We start from the raw sequence: 14,455 nt of genomic DNA on the forward strand, positions 1-14,455 counted from the left end.
ATTGCAAAATACTGATAAAAATTTGTAGTGCATGAACTGATATCTTGGTAATGTTAGCTTATTGTTCTCGTAACTGAATTAGACGGAGGCTAAATCAAATTATCTGAATATGGTGAGTATGGTGTTAATATAACAAACATGCCAAATCTTTGAAGTTAAGTTGACCTGTTCTGCTCATATCCTTGTTTCTTCTTTAAAATCTTTACTCTGTTAGAGTTCAAAATAACCCATGATATTTTATTTTAAACTGTTCCTTTACACAGCCACCAACTTTCTCTTAGCTTCTTTATGAGCCACAGGATGTTTCAGATTAAACAGAAGCATTGATATTTTGATGAAAGGAAATTAAACAGTCTAGTTAAGTGGACAAAAGTAGCCCAAACTTCCAAGTTCAAGATCTTTGAGGTGCAAATTTAACTTGATATATACTTTAATACTTGGATGCTTGAACACATGTTCACTAAAATATATTTTGTTTATCTCTGTAGATGTTCCTGAAGCTCCTCTGAATGTGATCGTGGGAAACGTCACCAAGTTTGGCTGCACTCTGTCTTGGGAGCCTCCCACATCAGATGGAGGCTCTCCCATTACCTCTTATATCATTGAGCTCCGCGACAGGACGTCAGTGAAGTGGTCTCCTGTCCTGGTGGCCAAACCTGATGACCTCAGTGCCATCATTAATGATGTCATTGAGAATAAAGAGTACATTTTTAGAGTGAAAGCTGAGAACAGAGCCGGTGTCGGCAAACCCAGTGCTGCCTCACAGCCCGTCAAAATCATGGATCCAATCGGTGAGTTTGGCTCATGGAAAGATGATTGGTTACCCTTTCAAGTAAGAAAATGATTATCTAATGGTTAGATAAGGTTAGTCTGTCCCTCAAAATCAGGGAAAATCAATATTGAACAGAAAGAAGCTAGCACTCCAAAGCAACTTAACTAGTTCAGTGTCAACCTTTCTTGCCTGGTAAAACGTAACACACACACTGGTTTACCCTAGGATACTTCTAACTTAACAGGTTTAAAATTGGTGTTTTCTGATCACCTGCAGAGCGTCCCAGCCCCCCTCTGAACCTGTCCTGGCAGGACCAGAACAAGAGCTCAGTGCAGCTCACCTGGGAGACTCCACTGAAGAACGGAGGCAGCATGATCACCGGATACATCATTGAACGCTGTGAGGACGGTTCTGACAAGTGGCTCCGCTGCAACGCCCGTCTCTGCCCTGACCTCTTCTACAAGGTACAAATCAAAGAAAATCATCTGCAAACCTGAGTAGCTGTTTCGTTGATGTTCAGTGTCTTGTGACCAAAAACAACCTTTGAGTAAAAGCCCTTTATCAGCTGCTTCGGGCTAAAAGCGTGTCATTAGATAATTGACAAAACAAGCCTTCCAGCGAGGGTTTAAAAAAACCTGTCATTTAAAAAAGGCATACCAGTTATTTCAAAGTAAAAACCTCCCAAAACTGTCTTTTAAAGTCTTTTAAATAAAAGGTTTTTTAAAAGTTTGACATTTCTTTGTTGTAATCCCTCACTGACGTTTGCCTCAGGTGTCAGGTCTGAAATATGGGACTAAGTACAACTACAGAGTGTTTGCTGAAAACGCTGCCGGAGTCTCTGAGCCTTCAAACATCATCGGACCTCTGCTAGCTGACGACCCACATGGTGAGATTAATGAATTAGTTCATAGTTATTTTATTCATATGCTATTCCTTCATAGTAAAATCCTTGGCAAAGGCAGGCACGTTAAAACCTCTGTCTCTTCTCCAGTTGGTCCAAGCTTTGACCTGAGTGCTTTTAAAGATGGCCTGGAAGTGATTGTTCCCCAGCCTCTCACCATCAGAGTCCCCATAACTGGATATCCAATACCTGTTGCTAAGTGGACCTTCGGAGAGAAGGAGCTATCCAGCGTGCATGATGAGCGGGTTTTCCTCATGACAAAGTCAACATTTACAGAACTAATGGTCACTCCGAGTGTCCGTCCAGACAAAGGCATCTACACGCTACATCTGGAGAATGATGTCACATCGGTCTCTGGAGAGATTGAAGTCAATGTTATTGGTACACCTTAAAAATCTTCCCTAAAAAAACTGAGCAGAGCCTTGACAAATGTTACATTTTTGTTAAAATTGTGTCATCGGATTTCTGTTTGTGTCTCCAGCTGCACCCAGTGCTCCAAAGGACTTCAAGGTCCTTGAGGTGACTCGGCAGCATGTCCACCTGAGCTGGGAGGCTCCAGAGCATGATGGAGGAAGTCCTCTGATTGGCTACCAGGTGGAGAAACGAGACGTGTCCCGCAAGACCTGGGTCAAGGTACAACAGTGACATCGGCTTTCAGAGTGTGCTGAACCAGCTGATCACTACATAATGTGTCATCTAATATTTAAATTAAAAAAGTGTAATTTTATATTTTAAAACACACACACGTGTAAGAGAGAGAGTGCTCTGTAATTAGCTGGCTCTGGGTATTCATGAACAAGTAACAGTCGAATCGTAACAACACCTGCTGACTGGCACTCGTATAGTGCATTTCCAGTATTATCACCCACTCAATAATATCTCCCCTCATACTATTTCCATGGCCCCAGCCTGTCATGAAGAAATGTTTAGCTGGACTGCACATGGTGATGAAGGACCAGTTAAGCCTGATGTTAATTCTTCTTTCTCTAAGGTGACCACAGGGATCCAGGATCTGGAGTTCACCGTTACTGACGTGGTTGAAGGGAAGGAGTATTTGTTCAGAGTCACCGCCTGCAACAAATGTGGACCGGGAGAGCCAGCGTATATTGACGAGCCAGTTAACGTCTCCTCTCCTGCAAGTGAGTAAAGGCAGTGTTCAATGTGTAACATTGATGTTAATGACAATACTGGCTGTCTCTATTAATCAAAATACTTAAACACATTCTTCGTACACGTAGAGTCAGAACAACACGAGACTTCCTTTCGATTAAACTGCTTCTGAGAAACTTTCTAAGCGCTCCAACTGTTTTTTTTCTCCAGCTGTCCCCGACCCTCCAGAAAACCTGAGGTGGAGGGACAAGTCAGCCAGTGGCATCTTCCTGACCTGGGAGCCGCCAAAGTATGATGGCGGAAGCGGCATCCGGGGCTACAATGTTGAACGCTGTCAGAGAGGAACGGATAAGTGGGAGCCCTGTGGGGACTTGGTACCTGAGCTGAAGTGCCAGGTGACGAATCTTATTGAGGGTCAGTGGTACTCTTACAGAATCAGAGCCCTGAACCGACTTGGAGCCAGCCGGCCCTGCAAAGCCACTGATGAGATCCAGGCTGTTGATCCTAAAGGTACTTGTGATGTAGTCCTCTTAGGACCATGAAATTTCATATGGTGTAATCCAACGTTACAAGTTATTCCCTCGTATAAACTCCGTATAAGCAAGCCATTAGTTTTATGTGGTCACACTGAGCTTGCTGTCCTCTTTACTCTATTGTGACTATGGCATCTCAATGCCCACCTACTGACTGACTTCTTGTCCTTAATTTCTATGCAGAGCCTCCAGAGATCCAGCTGGATGCCAAGCTTCTGGCTGGTCTGACTGCTAAGGCTGGCAGCAAGATTGAACTTCCTGCTGATGTGACAGGTAAGCCTGAGCCACGAGTCAAGTGGACCAAAGCCGACCTGGTCCTCAAACCAGACGACAGGGTGTCCATCGACACCAAGCCAGGACACTCCATGGTTACCATCGCCAAGACAAAGAGAGATGACAGTTCCACTTATATCATCGAAGCCACCAACAGCAGCGGTCGTGCCACTGCCACTGTGGATGTCAACATCCTTGGTAAGATCAATTAACGACCGAGAAAGGTACAGATTCTCCGTTTCTGCTGATTACAATTTTAAATCTGCTCTTCAAAACAGATAAGCCTGGTCCCCCTGCTGCTTTTGACATTTCTGAAATCACCAATGAGTCCTGCTTTCTGGCTTGGAACCCTCCACGTGATGATGGTGGCTCCAAAGTTACCAACTATATTGTTGAACGGCGAGCTGCTGATAGTGAGATCTGGCACAGACTGTCCTCCACTGTGAAGCTGACCACATACAAAGCTACCAGTCTGATCAAGTTCAAGGACTATATCTTCAGAGTATTTGCTGAAAACCAGTTTGGTGTTGGTCCAGCTGCTGAACACCCATCAATCACTGCTAAATACCCCTTTGGTAGGCTACCTTACATCTAATATCTTAGAAACAGAAATTTCCATTTGTAGATGAGTCCATTTCCAGTTTTCTTTTATGTATAGATTCATATACAGTAGTATTTTTTCTGTTTGTTTGGATTGAAATGTCTGATGCAGCATTAACCTCCTAGGACCTGCGTCCACATATGTGGACATCACATTTTGGGTTATTTCAATTTTGCTCTACAAGGGCCTGATATCCACTTACGAGGACATTATCCTGCTACTGTTCTAATGAAATTTTAAACGAATATCCTCATTTGTGGCTCTCATTTTTCTTAGAAACAAAAATCAGGTAAAAAAATAATCTGGTAATTCTTTGTTTTTACATTCATCAGGTCCCAATCAGCCCAAATATCAAAGAGAAATTAAAAATGCTGCCGTGGAAGAGTTCGGGTCTTAGGAGGTTAAGATGGAAAAACAGCTTAATCGTACAGGTTTTTTTTTATAAGATCCTGTGAGAGATTCTTGTTCTTGTTGATTCTCAGCTAACTGAAGAGTTTAGTGTGGAACATTTATCATAATCAGGCTTTTTTACTTTCAGGTCCCTAGTTGGTCAAGTACATCAAGTCTTCATGACTTGGACTAACCTGATGCATCTGATCTTGTCCTCAGATACTCCCGGGGCTCCTTACAAGCTGGAGGCTTCAGATATTGCAAAGGACTCTCTGAATCTGAACTGGTATGAGCCCGATGAGGATGGAGGAAGCCCAATTACTGGATACTGGGTGGAGAGATACGAAGCTGACCATGACAAGTGGATAAGATGCAACAAGCTGCCAGTCAAAGACACAAACTACAGGTGAGCCTAGCTGTCACATTTCAGAACTGATGTTTACACATTGAGCTTCTTTGGTAGATTAGTGTGCTGATGTACATTTCCAACAGAAAAGTTTAAACTCAGGAATATTAGAAAAAGTACTGGTGCTCCTGATGTTTTCTGTTTTCTCTGATACTTCACTGAAATGAAATGTGTTCTATAAAACTATAAAAACACAGTACAACTACGTGGGATAGGTGGCTGGTCAAAACAAGTTATAGCATCTAAAAGGTTTTCACTGTTACCAGGTTCACCTTCTATCCAGGACTCTCTGGATCAAATCCATTTTTGGAGATAAGAACTTTAGACTTAATTTATGAGCGACCCCTGTACACGGACAAATGTGTGGTTTAGTAACACCAGACTGAAACTGACTGAACTGATCTGGTTACTTTTGTTGTTTTCACAAAGCACCTGTCCCATAAGTTAACCTATTAGAAAAAAAGTTAATTCAGTGATTTTGATTCCAACAGACAAAGGCTGACTGAAGCAATCAATTCATACAGCCGTCACAGCTGTGCTTCAGTCTCTTACACCGAGCTGAAAAATTGTCTGGCAAATAGGTCTGATGAATTAAATCCCTGGATTTTAGCATGTCTCTTTAGCATGCAGTTTAGGGTTCATTTTAAAATTTTAGGTGTAACTTTTAGAGCTCTGCACGGTGAAGCTCCCCAGTATATCTCTGACCTGTTGAAACCTCATGTTTCATCCCGAGCACTTAGGTCTTCAAGTCAGAGGCTACTGGTGGTCCCACGTACTAGGTTTAAAACACGTGGGGATCGGGCTTTTCAGGCACCGAGGCTGTGGAACTCTCTGCCGTTGTCTTTACGCTGTCTACACTCTACTGACTCCTTTAAAAAGCAGCTGAAGACATTTTTATACAAACGGGCTTTTAATTAATTTAAACTTGTATGTCTGATCTTATTGTAAAGCACTTTGTGATTTTTATCTGTGAAATGTGCTATATAAATAAATTTTACTTACTTACTTAGACAAATGGTGGGGGTCTGGTAAGGAAGTTGGGGGGAAGCAGACAAGCAGACAACTCCACAGGAAGAGTCTTTTGTCTCTTCGAGGACTCTGGGAGGTAGCAAGGGAGTGCGAACCTTAAGCTGTGAAACAGCTGTGTACTGCCTTTAGTTCCTGGAGACGGTATTTAGCTGAGTCTGCCCCACGATCATGCAGGCTCCACCAAGCTTGGTTTTCTGTTCTTTGTTTGTGATTAAAGAATGTTAGCTTTTTTTTTTTTAAAGAATGTTAGCTACCGCTCACGGCTCGTCTGCAGGCTTTACTTAATGGAAAACTTCCACAACAATCTCCATCGTTCACATTTGCAACACTACAGCAGCAACACAGCAGTGTTGATACTGGCCACTGAGTCTTCATCCGAAATGCACTGCACCTTGTGATGGTTCCCAAAGTTAAAAACAATTGATTTGTGTAAAAGCATATGGGAAACTAAGATTATGCATCATCTCTATTATTCAACATCTGACAATGGAAATGAGGCAACAGTATAAACTGAAAAACAAAACGTTATTGAAGTTTTTTATATTTGCATTAAAATGCAGGTAAAAAGAGAACTTTCATATGCTATAACTTTTTTGACCAGTCAAAGACACAAAAAAGGGTAGCCTAGCTACTCTGCTGTCGAATTTCAAAACTGACTCTTGCATTAAGCTTCTTTGGTAGATTACAGTGTACTTTTCTTCATTAGGGTCAAAGGTCTTCCAACCAGGAAGAAGTATAAGTTCCGAGTCCTTGCTGAGAATCTGGCCGGAACTGGGAAACCCAGCAAGGAGACAGATCCAATCCTTGTTAAAGATCCTATTGGTACTAAATTTCCCTTACTTCTATAAGCACTTTAAATCTGTTTAGAATAGATAAATATGTCACGGTTGTTTTTCCTACCAGACCCTCCATGGCCCCCTGGCAAACCCACAGTGAAGGACGTAGCTAAGACGTCATGCTTCCTAATGTGGACCAAACCAGAGCATGATGGCGGAGCAAAGATTGATAGCTATGTCATTGAGATGCTAAAGACCGGCACCACGGACTGGATCCGTGTGGCAGAGAACATCCCCATGCTGGAATATTTCCTAAAGGGCCTGATGGAGAAGCAGGAGTACTCGTTCAGAGTGCGAGCTGTTAACGTGGCTGGAGAGAGCGAACCCAGTGAACCCAGTGACCCAGTGCTCTGCAAAGAGAGACTCAGTAAGAATAACTCATGATCTAAAAACAGAAAAACATACTGGAGTAAAACATAGATCAATGATCTGTTCTGCACTGACTGCCACATAATACAAGAGGAGTGAGCTTAAAAAAATGTGCAATTTATAACACACACACAAATAAACATAGATATTTAGTGTGTGTGGTTCTATAACACAGGTGCTGTCAGACAATTTAGACAAACATGAAATAAAAACAAATGTCCAGAACACAAACGGTTAACTGTACAATAAGCATACGTGGGGTTCTCTGAGAAAGGTTCCCACATAAGCCTCTCAGAGTGCTAATAAAACTGCCATAAAAATACACAGAGGTGGGTTGATTATTATTTTTTATGTTCAAAATAAGGTTAAAATTTTGCATTTATTCAGGGTGGGTTTTTTTGTTTTTTAAATCTATGTCCAATCATGAGCATCAGTACAGTGGGATATATCATTGCTTCAGTACCAAAACTGAAAACCAAAACTTAAATGCACGCTTGGATAATTGGTAAAAATGGAACGCCCTCGGGAAAACGTCTATGTGGGGAGTACAAGACAGGAGGGCTGTTCAACAGCTGACCTCTCAGACTGGCAGCTCAGCATTTACTGTTGTAGGACAGCTGATCAGTGTTCAAACTCTGAGTACGTTCACCCTGAATTAAACAGGTTTTTTAGATGAAATGTGTTTTTCATCTGGAAAAGACGAATGATGTGACATGTAAAGCACAGTTTCACATTTTCTTAAATTGAGTTTAATTGTTTAAATTTAGTTTTAATTGTTGGAATATTTGAAGTTTTAAACAGTCAAAACATTTCCCTGTAAGACAAACTGGTAGAGAATAAGCGTGGTACACTATGGTATATGGGCGACACATCCGACAGCTGGTGCTCTGAAGCTGGCCAGGTCACACCGACAGATTAAAACTGTGGTTTGTCTTCCTTTCCCCAGACCCTCCCTCAGCTCCACGCTGGTTAGAGGTTGTCAACATCAGCAGGAACAGTGCTGAGCTGAAATGGGCGGTTCCTGAGCGCAATGGAGGTTCAGCCATCACCAACTACATTGTGGAGAAACGTGATGTGAGGCGTAAAGGTTGGCAGACTGTGGACACCACAGTCAAAGAGCTGAAGTGCGACGTGAAACCGCTCAATGAAGGGTCGCTTTATGTGTTCCGTGTTGCTGCTGAGAACGCTGTGGGTGTCGGACCCTTCTGTGAGATGGAGGACTCTGTGCTGGCAAAAGACACTTTCAGTAAGTTAGAAAGGATGCGCAGTCGCACAAATCATTTCAATTTGAAGGCAATGAAAATCCTCACTGCTGATCTGTCAAAGAACGACGATAATGTTTCCTCATTTCCAGGTACTCCTGGCCCACCCTACGCTCTCGCTGTCAGTGCTGTGACCAAAAGATATGTGGACTTGCAGTGGGAGGCACCGAAAAACGATGGTGGAAGACCCATCCTCAGGTTACATTTTACCATTTTATCACATTTTATCTTGTACCCTGTATGTGACATTGCACAACTTAAGTCCCGTGCAACTTAAACATTTCTGCAAAACTGATTTCCTTACGTTTCTCATGCAGGATAGGCACTTAGTAGATCACCATGTAAATGGCACCTGCAGCAGAAGCAGCAGATTTGTTTCCTCGACCTAGTATGTATAAAGGTCTATTTCCCTTGTATTCCATTGGCTGTTCAGGTATTCCATTGAGAAAAAAGAGAAGCTTGGAACTCGCTGGGTGAAATGTGGGAAGACCTCGGGTCCAGACTGTAAGTACAGGGTAACAGACGTCATTGAGGGAACAGAGGTTCAGTTCCAGGTCCGAGCTGAGAACGAGGCTGGCAGTGGACACCCAAGTGAACCCACCGAGATTCTCACCATAGAAGATCCAACAGGTCAGCTCAGGAAATAGATAAAAAAATAAATAAATAAGCTTCATATATTTACAGTAAGTGTATAGTTAAATTATTGTATAGTTTTTATAAAATGCTATAAGCATGTGTGCACGTTTATAGAGCTGTTTCTAATCTCGTTATACTATGTATAATGACAATAAAGGCTTTCAATTCATTAATAATTATATTGTAACAGTAAAAACAATTTAAAGTGCGGAGAGTCTGAGTTTATATTCTCCCCTCCAGGCATCCCATCACCACCCATTGAATTACACGTGACTGGAGCCAGCCGAGACTTCCTGGCAATTGCCTGGAAACCTCCACAAACAGATGGCGGTGCCCCTGTCAGAGGATACCACATTGAGATGTGCGAGGCTGGAACTGAGAAGTGGATGAGGGTGAACTCCCGTCCAGTGAAGGAGCTCAAGTACCGTGTAGAGGAGGGTGTGACCCCTGAAAAGGAGTACATTCTGAGAGTGAGGGCCGTTAATGCTATCGGAGAGAGCGAACCGTCGGACATCTCTGAAAATGTCTTTGCCAAAGACTCTGACTGTAAGAATCATCATATTTGTTTCTGAGAGTCACCGGTGCCCTTCATTTGTGGCTGAGAAAGATTTTGTTTTTCTGTGTTTTCAGGCAACCCAACTCTGGAATTCCAGACTCTGGATCTAGTTGTTGTGGAAACAGAAAAGCTGCACATCCCAGTTCCCTTTAGAGCAGTCCCCTTACCTAAAATCACCTGGCACAAAGATGGCAAAGAGCTGAAGGCGGATGAACGCCTTGGCTTTAGGTGAGTGTTCTGTGCGAATCCTTTCATCTAGAACTTTTGTCATATCGGTTATTTCATTTCACACCAGCACAGGCCTTACACTCATCCATCTCTGATTTGCATAAAAACTTTATGCTTGCTGTGAAATTTAATCCTAATATAACAAACAAAAAAATAAATAAAAATCTACAATCCACCCACTTTCAAGCCATTTTTCACACATTTAAATGTGAGGAAAAGTTTGAACATGAATATTTGAGTCTAAAATTTTCATTTTTCTTACCATCAAAATGCATCAAGATCCTTAATTTGGGACCGATGTGTAAATGTCTGAGTAGTGGCAAGTTAAGGTAAGAAAAATATAGAAAAAAATTCTAGCGTATCCAGGTATTGCTTTTTGTGATAACTGAAAAATAATGTTGTTAAAACATATTCATAGTTTTCATTTTTGACACTTGCTCTACCCAACAGTTTGAGACTTAATGCATTCAGTCTGATATTTAAAATTAAGTTTAAAATATACTAAGAGGTAGAAGAGTGCTGTCCAAGAAACTGAGCAGGACCCTCAAACTCCCAGCCTCTACTAGCACCCGATCTGGGAATATAAAGAATGGGGAATTTATATGTATTTACATGCCTGATCTCTGCTTACCTGTAGAAGTCATGCCAGGTTTAGGGTTGGGTTAGGGATAGATTAGGGATTTAGGGTCAGAGGGGTTAGTAGGCAATTTTTTTATGTGCGTATCTGTCCCAAATTGATTTATTTCAGCTGTTAGAAAGACCAGTTTTTATTAGTTTTTGACACATATATTTATATTTCAGTTAGCAAAACAATGGTCTGAAAGTGACCATTTAAAAAATATTTCTTTTTTAATTTTAATGTCAAAAACTAAAATTTCATGTTTTAGGGTTGCACAGCGTCAAAGTGTTAGCACGGTTAGCCTGTTAGCGCGTTAGTGCCGTGCAGCCCCTAACATGGGCCAATCCGTGCTAACAGAGATCTGCCGCGTGAATGCAGTTATGACGTTAACGTCATTATAACGAGAGTAACTCTGACAGCACTAATTCTAATGTATAAAACTAAAATTTCACAGCACTCACTATATATGGGTAAACTTTGGACCATAAAACATTTAAGAAAATTGGAGTTGTTTAAGTAGAAATGTTACCAAACATGTAATAAAATAATAATAATAATACATTTTATTTATAGACGCCTTTCAGACCCTCATGGATGTACTGATTTGAGATGGAATGACTGATATAATAGAAGAACATATTCTTTAAAGAATACTATATTGAAATTACTCTTCAAACAAACAGTAGAAAACTGATCTTTTTTTGCTGGGAAAAAGCCCAACATGAGCTCCATTAAAATGGCTTTGTGTCTTTTCTTTCTTGGTTGGTGCTCAACAGGAAGGAGTATACCTCCTGTCACCTGGAGATTGACAGCAGTCTTCATGCCGATGCTGGAGTGTACAAAGTGACACTAGAAAACAAGCTGGGAAGTGCCAGTGCCACCATCAATGTCAAAGTCATCGGTATTTAAACACACATGGCCAGTTTGTACATCACTGGAGAGACACACTGAACCTGGAGCCGATGTTTTTTCATGTCTCTATGTCTTTGTGTTCAGGGCTTCCTGGTCCTTGCAAGGAAATTGTGGCTTCTGAGATCACAAAGAGCTCCTGTAAAGTTTCATGGGATCCACCAGATTATGATGGTGGTAGTCCAATTCTTCACTATGTCTTGCAGGTCTGAGATGGCAGCGTGTTTTTACTGATCACGTTAGAAATCTGACAGTGAAAATAAAATGCTCATGTGTTTTTTCATTTGTTCCTTTTGTGGTGCCGCACAGCGGCGTGAGGCCGGCAGGAGGACATACGTCAACATAATGTCAGGAGAGTGCAAGGTGAGCTGGGTGGTCAAAGATCTCATCCACAATGGAGAGTACTACTTCAGGGTCCAGGCCGTTAACAAGATTGGAGGAGGAGAGTTCATCGAGCTCCGCAACCCAGTCATCGCCGAGGACCAGAAACGTAAGGAAATCGAATCTGGTGATGTCATACAAGGATTATACTTCCTGCTGTGAGAATGCCAGTAGAGAATATGATCACTTGGGATGGAGATGGAGATTAGCTAAAGCATTCACCCTTAACCATTCGAGGGATAGCAGCAGGAGTCAGCACAGATGATACTGTGTGATTTTCCCAGTTTAAGATTGATTATTATTTCTTAAAGTTTTATAGCACTTGTACTCAGTGTTGGGGAGTAACGGAGTACATGTACCAGCGTTACGTATTTAAAATACAAAATATGAGTAACTGTATTCCATTACAGTTACTGTTTAAAAAGGTGGTATTTAGAATACAGTTACTTTGTTGAAGTAAAGGGATTACACAGCGTTTTTTTCCTGTTTCATATGTTAGGCTATGCCCTCTCTATTTTGGTGATTCCACGCCGATGGAAACCCAAACAAAACACGCATTAGGAGGCTCTAATGTCTTTGTCTCAATCTCGCGGCCCATGTCACCCCTAGTTGCATAATGACATGAAGAAATATTTTTTTAAATTATTACCATCCATCCATCTTCATCCGCTTTATTCGAGGCCGGGTCGCGGGGGCAGCAGACTAAGCAAAGAGGCACAGACCTCCCTCTCCCCAGCCACCTCCTCCAGCTTATCCGGGGGAATACCAAGGCGTTCCCAGGCCAGCCGAGAGATATAATCTCTCCAGCGTGTCCTGGGTCTGCCCCGGGGCCTCCTCCCGATGGGACATGCCTGGAACACCTCACCCAGGAGGCGCCCAGGGGGCATCCTTGTCAGATGCCCGAACCACCTCAGCTGGCTCCTTTTGATGTGGAGCAGCAGCTGCTCTACTCTGAGCCCCTCCCGGATGGCCGAACTTCTCACCCTATCTCTAAGGGAGAGGCCAGCCACCCTTCGGAGGAAGCTCATTTCTGCCGCTTGTATCCACGATCTCGTTCTTTCGGTCACTACCCACAGCTCGTGGCCATAGGTGAGGGTAGGGACGTAGATCGACCGGTAAATTGAGAGCTTCGCTTTTACACTCAGCTCCCTCTTCACCACGACGGACCGGTGCAGCGTCTGCATTACTGCAGCTGCAGCCCCAATCCGTCTGTTGATCTCTAGCTCCCTTCTCCCATCACTCGCGAACAAGACCCCGAGATACTTGAACTCCTCCACTTGGGGCAGGAACTCATCCCCGACCCGGAGTGGGCACTCCACCCTTTTCCGGCTGAGAACCATGGCCTCAGATTTGGAGGTGCTGATCCTCACTCCCGCTGCTTCACACTTGGCTGCGAACCGTTCCAGTGCGAGCTGGAGGCCCGCCCCCGATGAAGCCAACAGAACCACATCATCTGCAAAAATCCGAGATGAGATTCTGAGGCCACCAAAGCGAAAGCCCTCCACCACTTGGCTGCGCCTATAAATCCTGTCAATAAAAATTATGAACAGAACCGGAGACAAAGGGCAGCCCTGGCGGAGCCCATCACCCACCGGGAACGAGTCCGACTTATTGCCGGCAATGCGAACCAAGCTCTTGCAACGGTTGTATAGGGATCGAATGGCCCGTAGCAATGGGCCAGACACCCCATACTCCCGCAACACCTCCCACAGGACACCCCGAGGGACACGGTCGAATGCCTTCTCCAAGTCCACAAAACACATGTAGACTGGTTGGGAAAACTCCCATGCACCCTCAAGTATCCTCGAGAGGATAAAGAGCTGGTCCAGTGTTCTGCGACCAGGACGAAAACCGCATTGTTCCTCCTGTATCCGAGGTTCGACTAGCGGACGAACTCTCCTTTCCAGCACCCTGGCATAGACTTTCCCAGGGAGGCTGAGGAGTGTGATCCCCCTGTAGTTGGAACACACCCTCCGGTCCCCCTTCTTAAAGATGGGGACCACCACCCCAGTCTGCCAGTCCACAGGTACTGCCCCTGATCTCCACGCAACATTGCAGAGGTGTGTCAACCAGGACAGCCCTACAACATCCAGAGCCTTCAGGAACTCGGGGCGGACCTCATCAACACCAGGGGCTCTGCCACCAAGGAGTTGTTTAACTGCCTCAGTGACCTCGCCCCCGGAAATTGGCGGGTCATTCCCCTCATCCCCAGACTCTGCTTCCTCCTCGGAAGACATGTCAGTGGGATTAAGGAGGTCCTCAAAGTATTCCTTCCACCACCTGACAATTTTCTCAGCCAACGTCAGCAGCGCTCCGCCAGCACTATACACAGTGCAGGTAGAGCACCGCTTTCCCCTCCTGAGACGCCTGACGGTTTGCCAGAATCTCTTCGAGACAGTCCGAAAGTCTTTTTCCATGGCCTCTCCGAACTCCTCCCACACCCGAGTTTTTGCTTCAGCCACTGCCCGAGCCGCATTTCGCTTGGCCTGTCGATACCTGTCAGCTGCCTCCGGAGTCCCACAGGCTAACCAAGCCCGATAGGACTCCTTCTTCAGCCTGGTGGCTCCCTTCACCTCAGGTGTCCACCATTTGGTTCGGGGATTACCACCACGGCAGGCACCAACCACCTTGCGGCCGCAGCTCA

At 43.8% G+C, this 14,455-nt stretch overlaps 1 protein-coding gene across 22 annotated transcripts in view; it reads left to right on the forward strand.

The window, feature by feature from the left end:
* ttn.2 (titin, tandem duplicate 2) overlaps window positions 1-14,455 on the forward strand; it is a 218,615-nt gene that overhangs the window by 117,327 nt on the left and 86,833 nt on the right. For all 22 annotated transcript variants that reach the window (XM_026144404.1, XM_026144415.1, XM_026144413.1 and 19 more), the window contains 20 exons: window positions 489-791; window positions 1,049-1,236; window positions 1,544-1,658; window positions 1,764-2,054; window positions 2,155-2,306; window positions 2,665-2,812; window positions 2,994-3,293; window positions 3,500-3,787; window positions 3,868-4,164; window positions 4,800-4,986; window positions 6,722-6,837; window positions 6,919-7,218; window positions 8,167-8,466; window positions 8,575-8,680; window positions 8,916-9,112; window positions 9,359-9,664; window positions 9,749-9,902; window positions 11,298-11,422; window positions 11,518-11,636; window positions 11,740-11,920. In XM_026144404.1, the coding sequence (XP_026000189.1) occupies window positions 489-791; window positions 1,049-1,236; window positions 1,544-1,658; window positions 1,764-2,054; window positions 2,155-2,306; window positions 2,665-2,812; window positions 2,994-3,293; window positions 3,500-3,787; window positions 3,868-4,164; window positions 4,800-4,986; window positions 6,722-6,837; window positions 6,919-7,218; window positions 8,167-8,466; window positions 8,575-8,680; window positions 8,916-9,112; window positions 9,359-9,664; window positions 9,749-9,902; window positions 11,298-11,422; window positions 11,518-11,636; window positions 11,740-11,920 (4,173 nt within the window). The remainder of the gene's footprint in view (window positions 1-488; window positions 792-1,048; window positions 1,237-1,543; window positions 1,659-1,763; window positions 2,055-2,154; window positions 2,307-2,664; window positions 2,813-2,993; window positions 3,294-3,499; window positions 3,788-3,867; window positions 4,165-4,799; window positions 4,987-6,721; window positions 6,838-6,918; window positions 7,219-8,166; window positions 8,467-8,574; window positions 8,681-8,915; window positions 9,113-9,358; window positions 9,665-9,748; window positions 9,903-11,297; window positions 11,423-11,517; window positions 11,637-11,739; window positions 11,921-14,455) is intronic.

The sequence above is a fragment of the Astatotilapia calliptera genome, chromosome 16 (genome assembly GCF_900246225.1).
Source record: "Astatotilapia calliptera chromosome 16, fAstCal1.2, whole genome shotgun sequence".
In the NCBI taxonomy this organism is placed as follows: Eukaryota; Metazoa; Chordata; class Actinopteri; order Cichliformes; family Cichlidae; genus Astatotilapia; species Astatotilapia calliptera.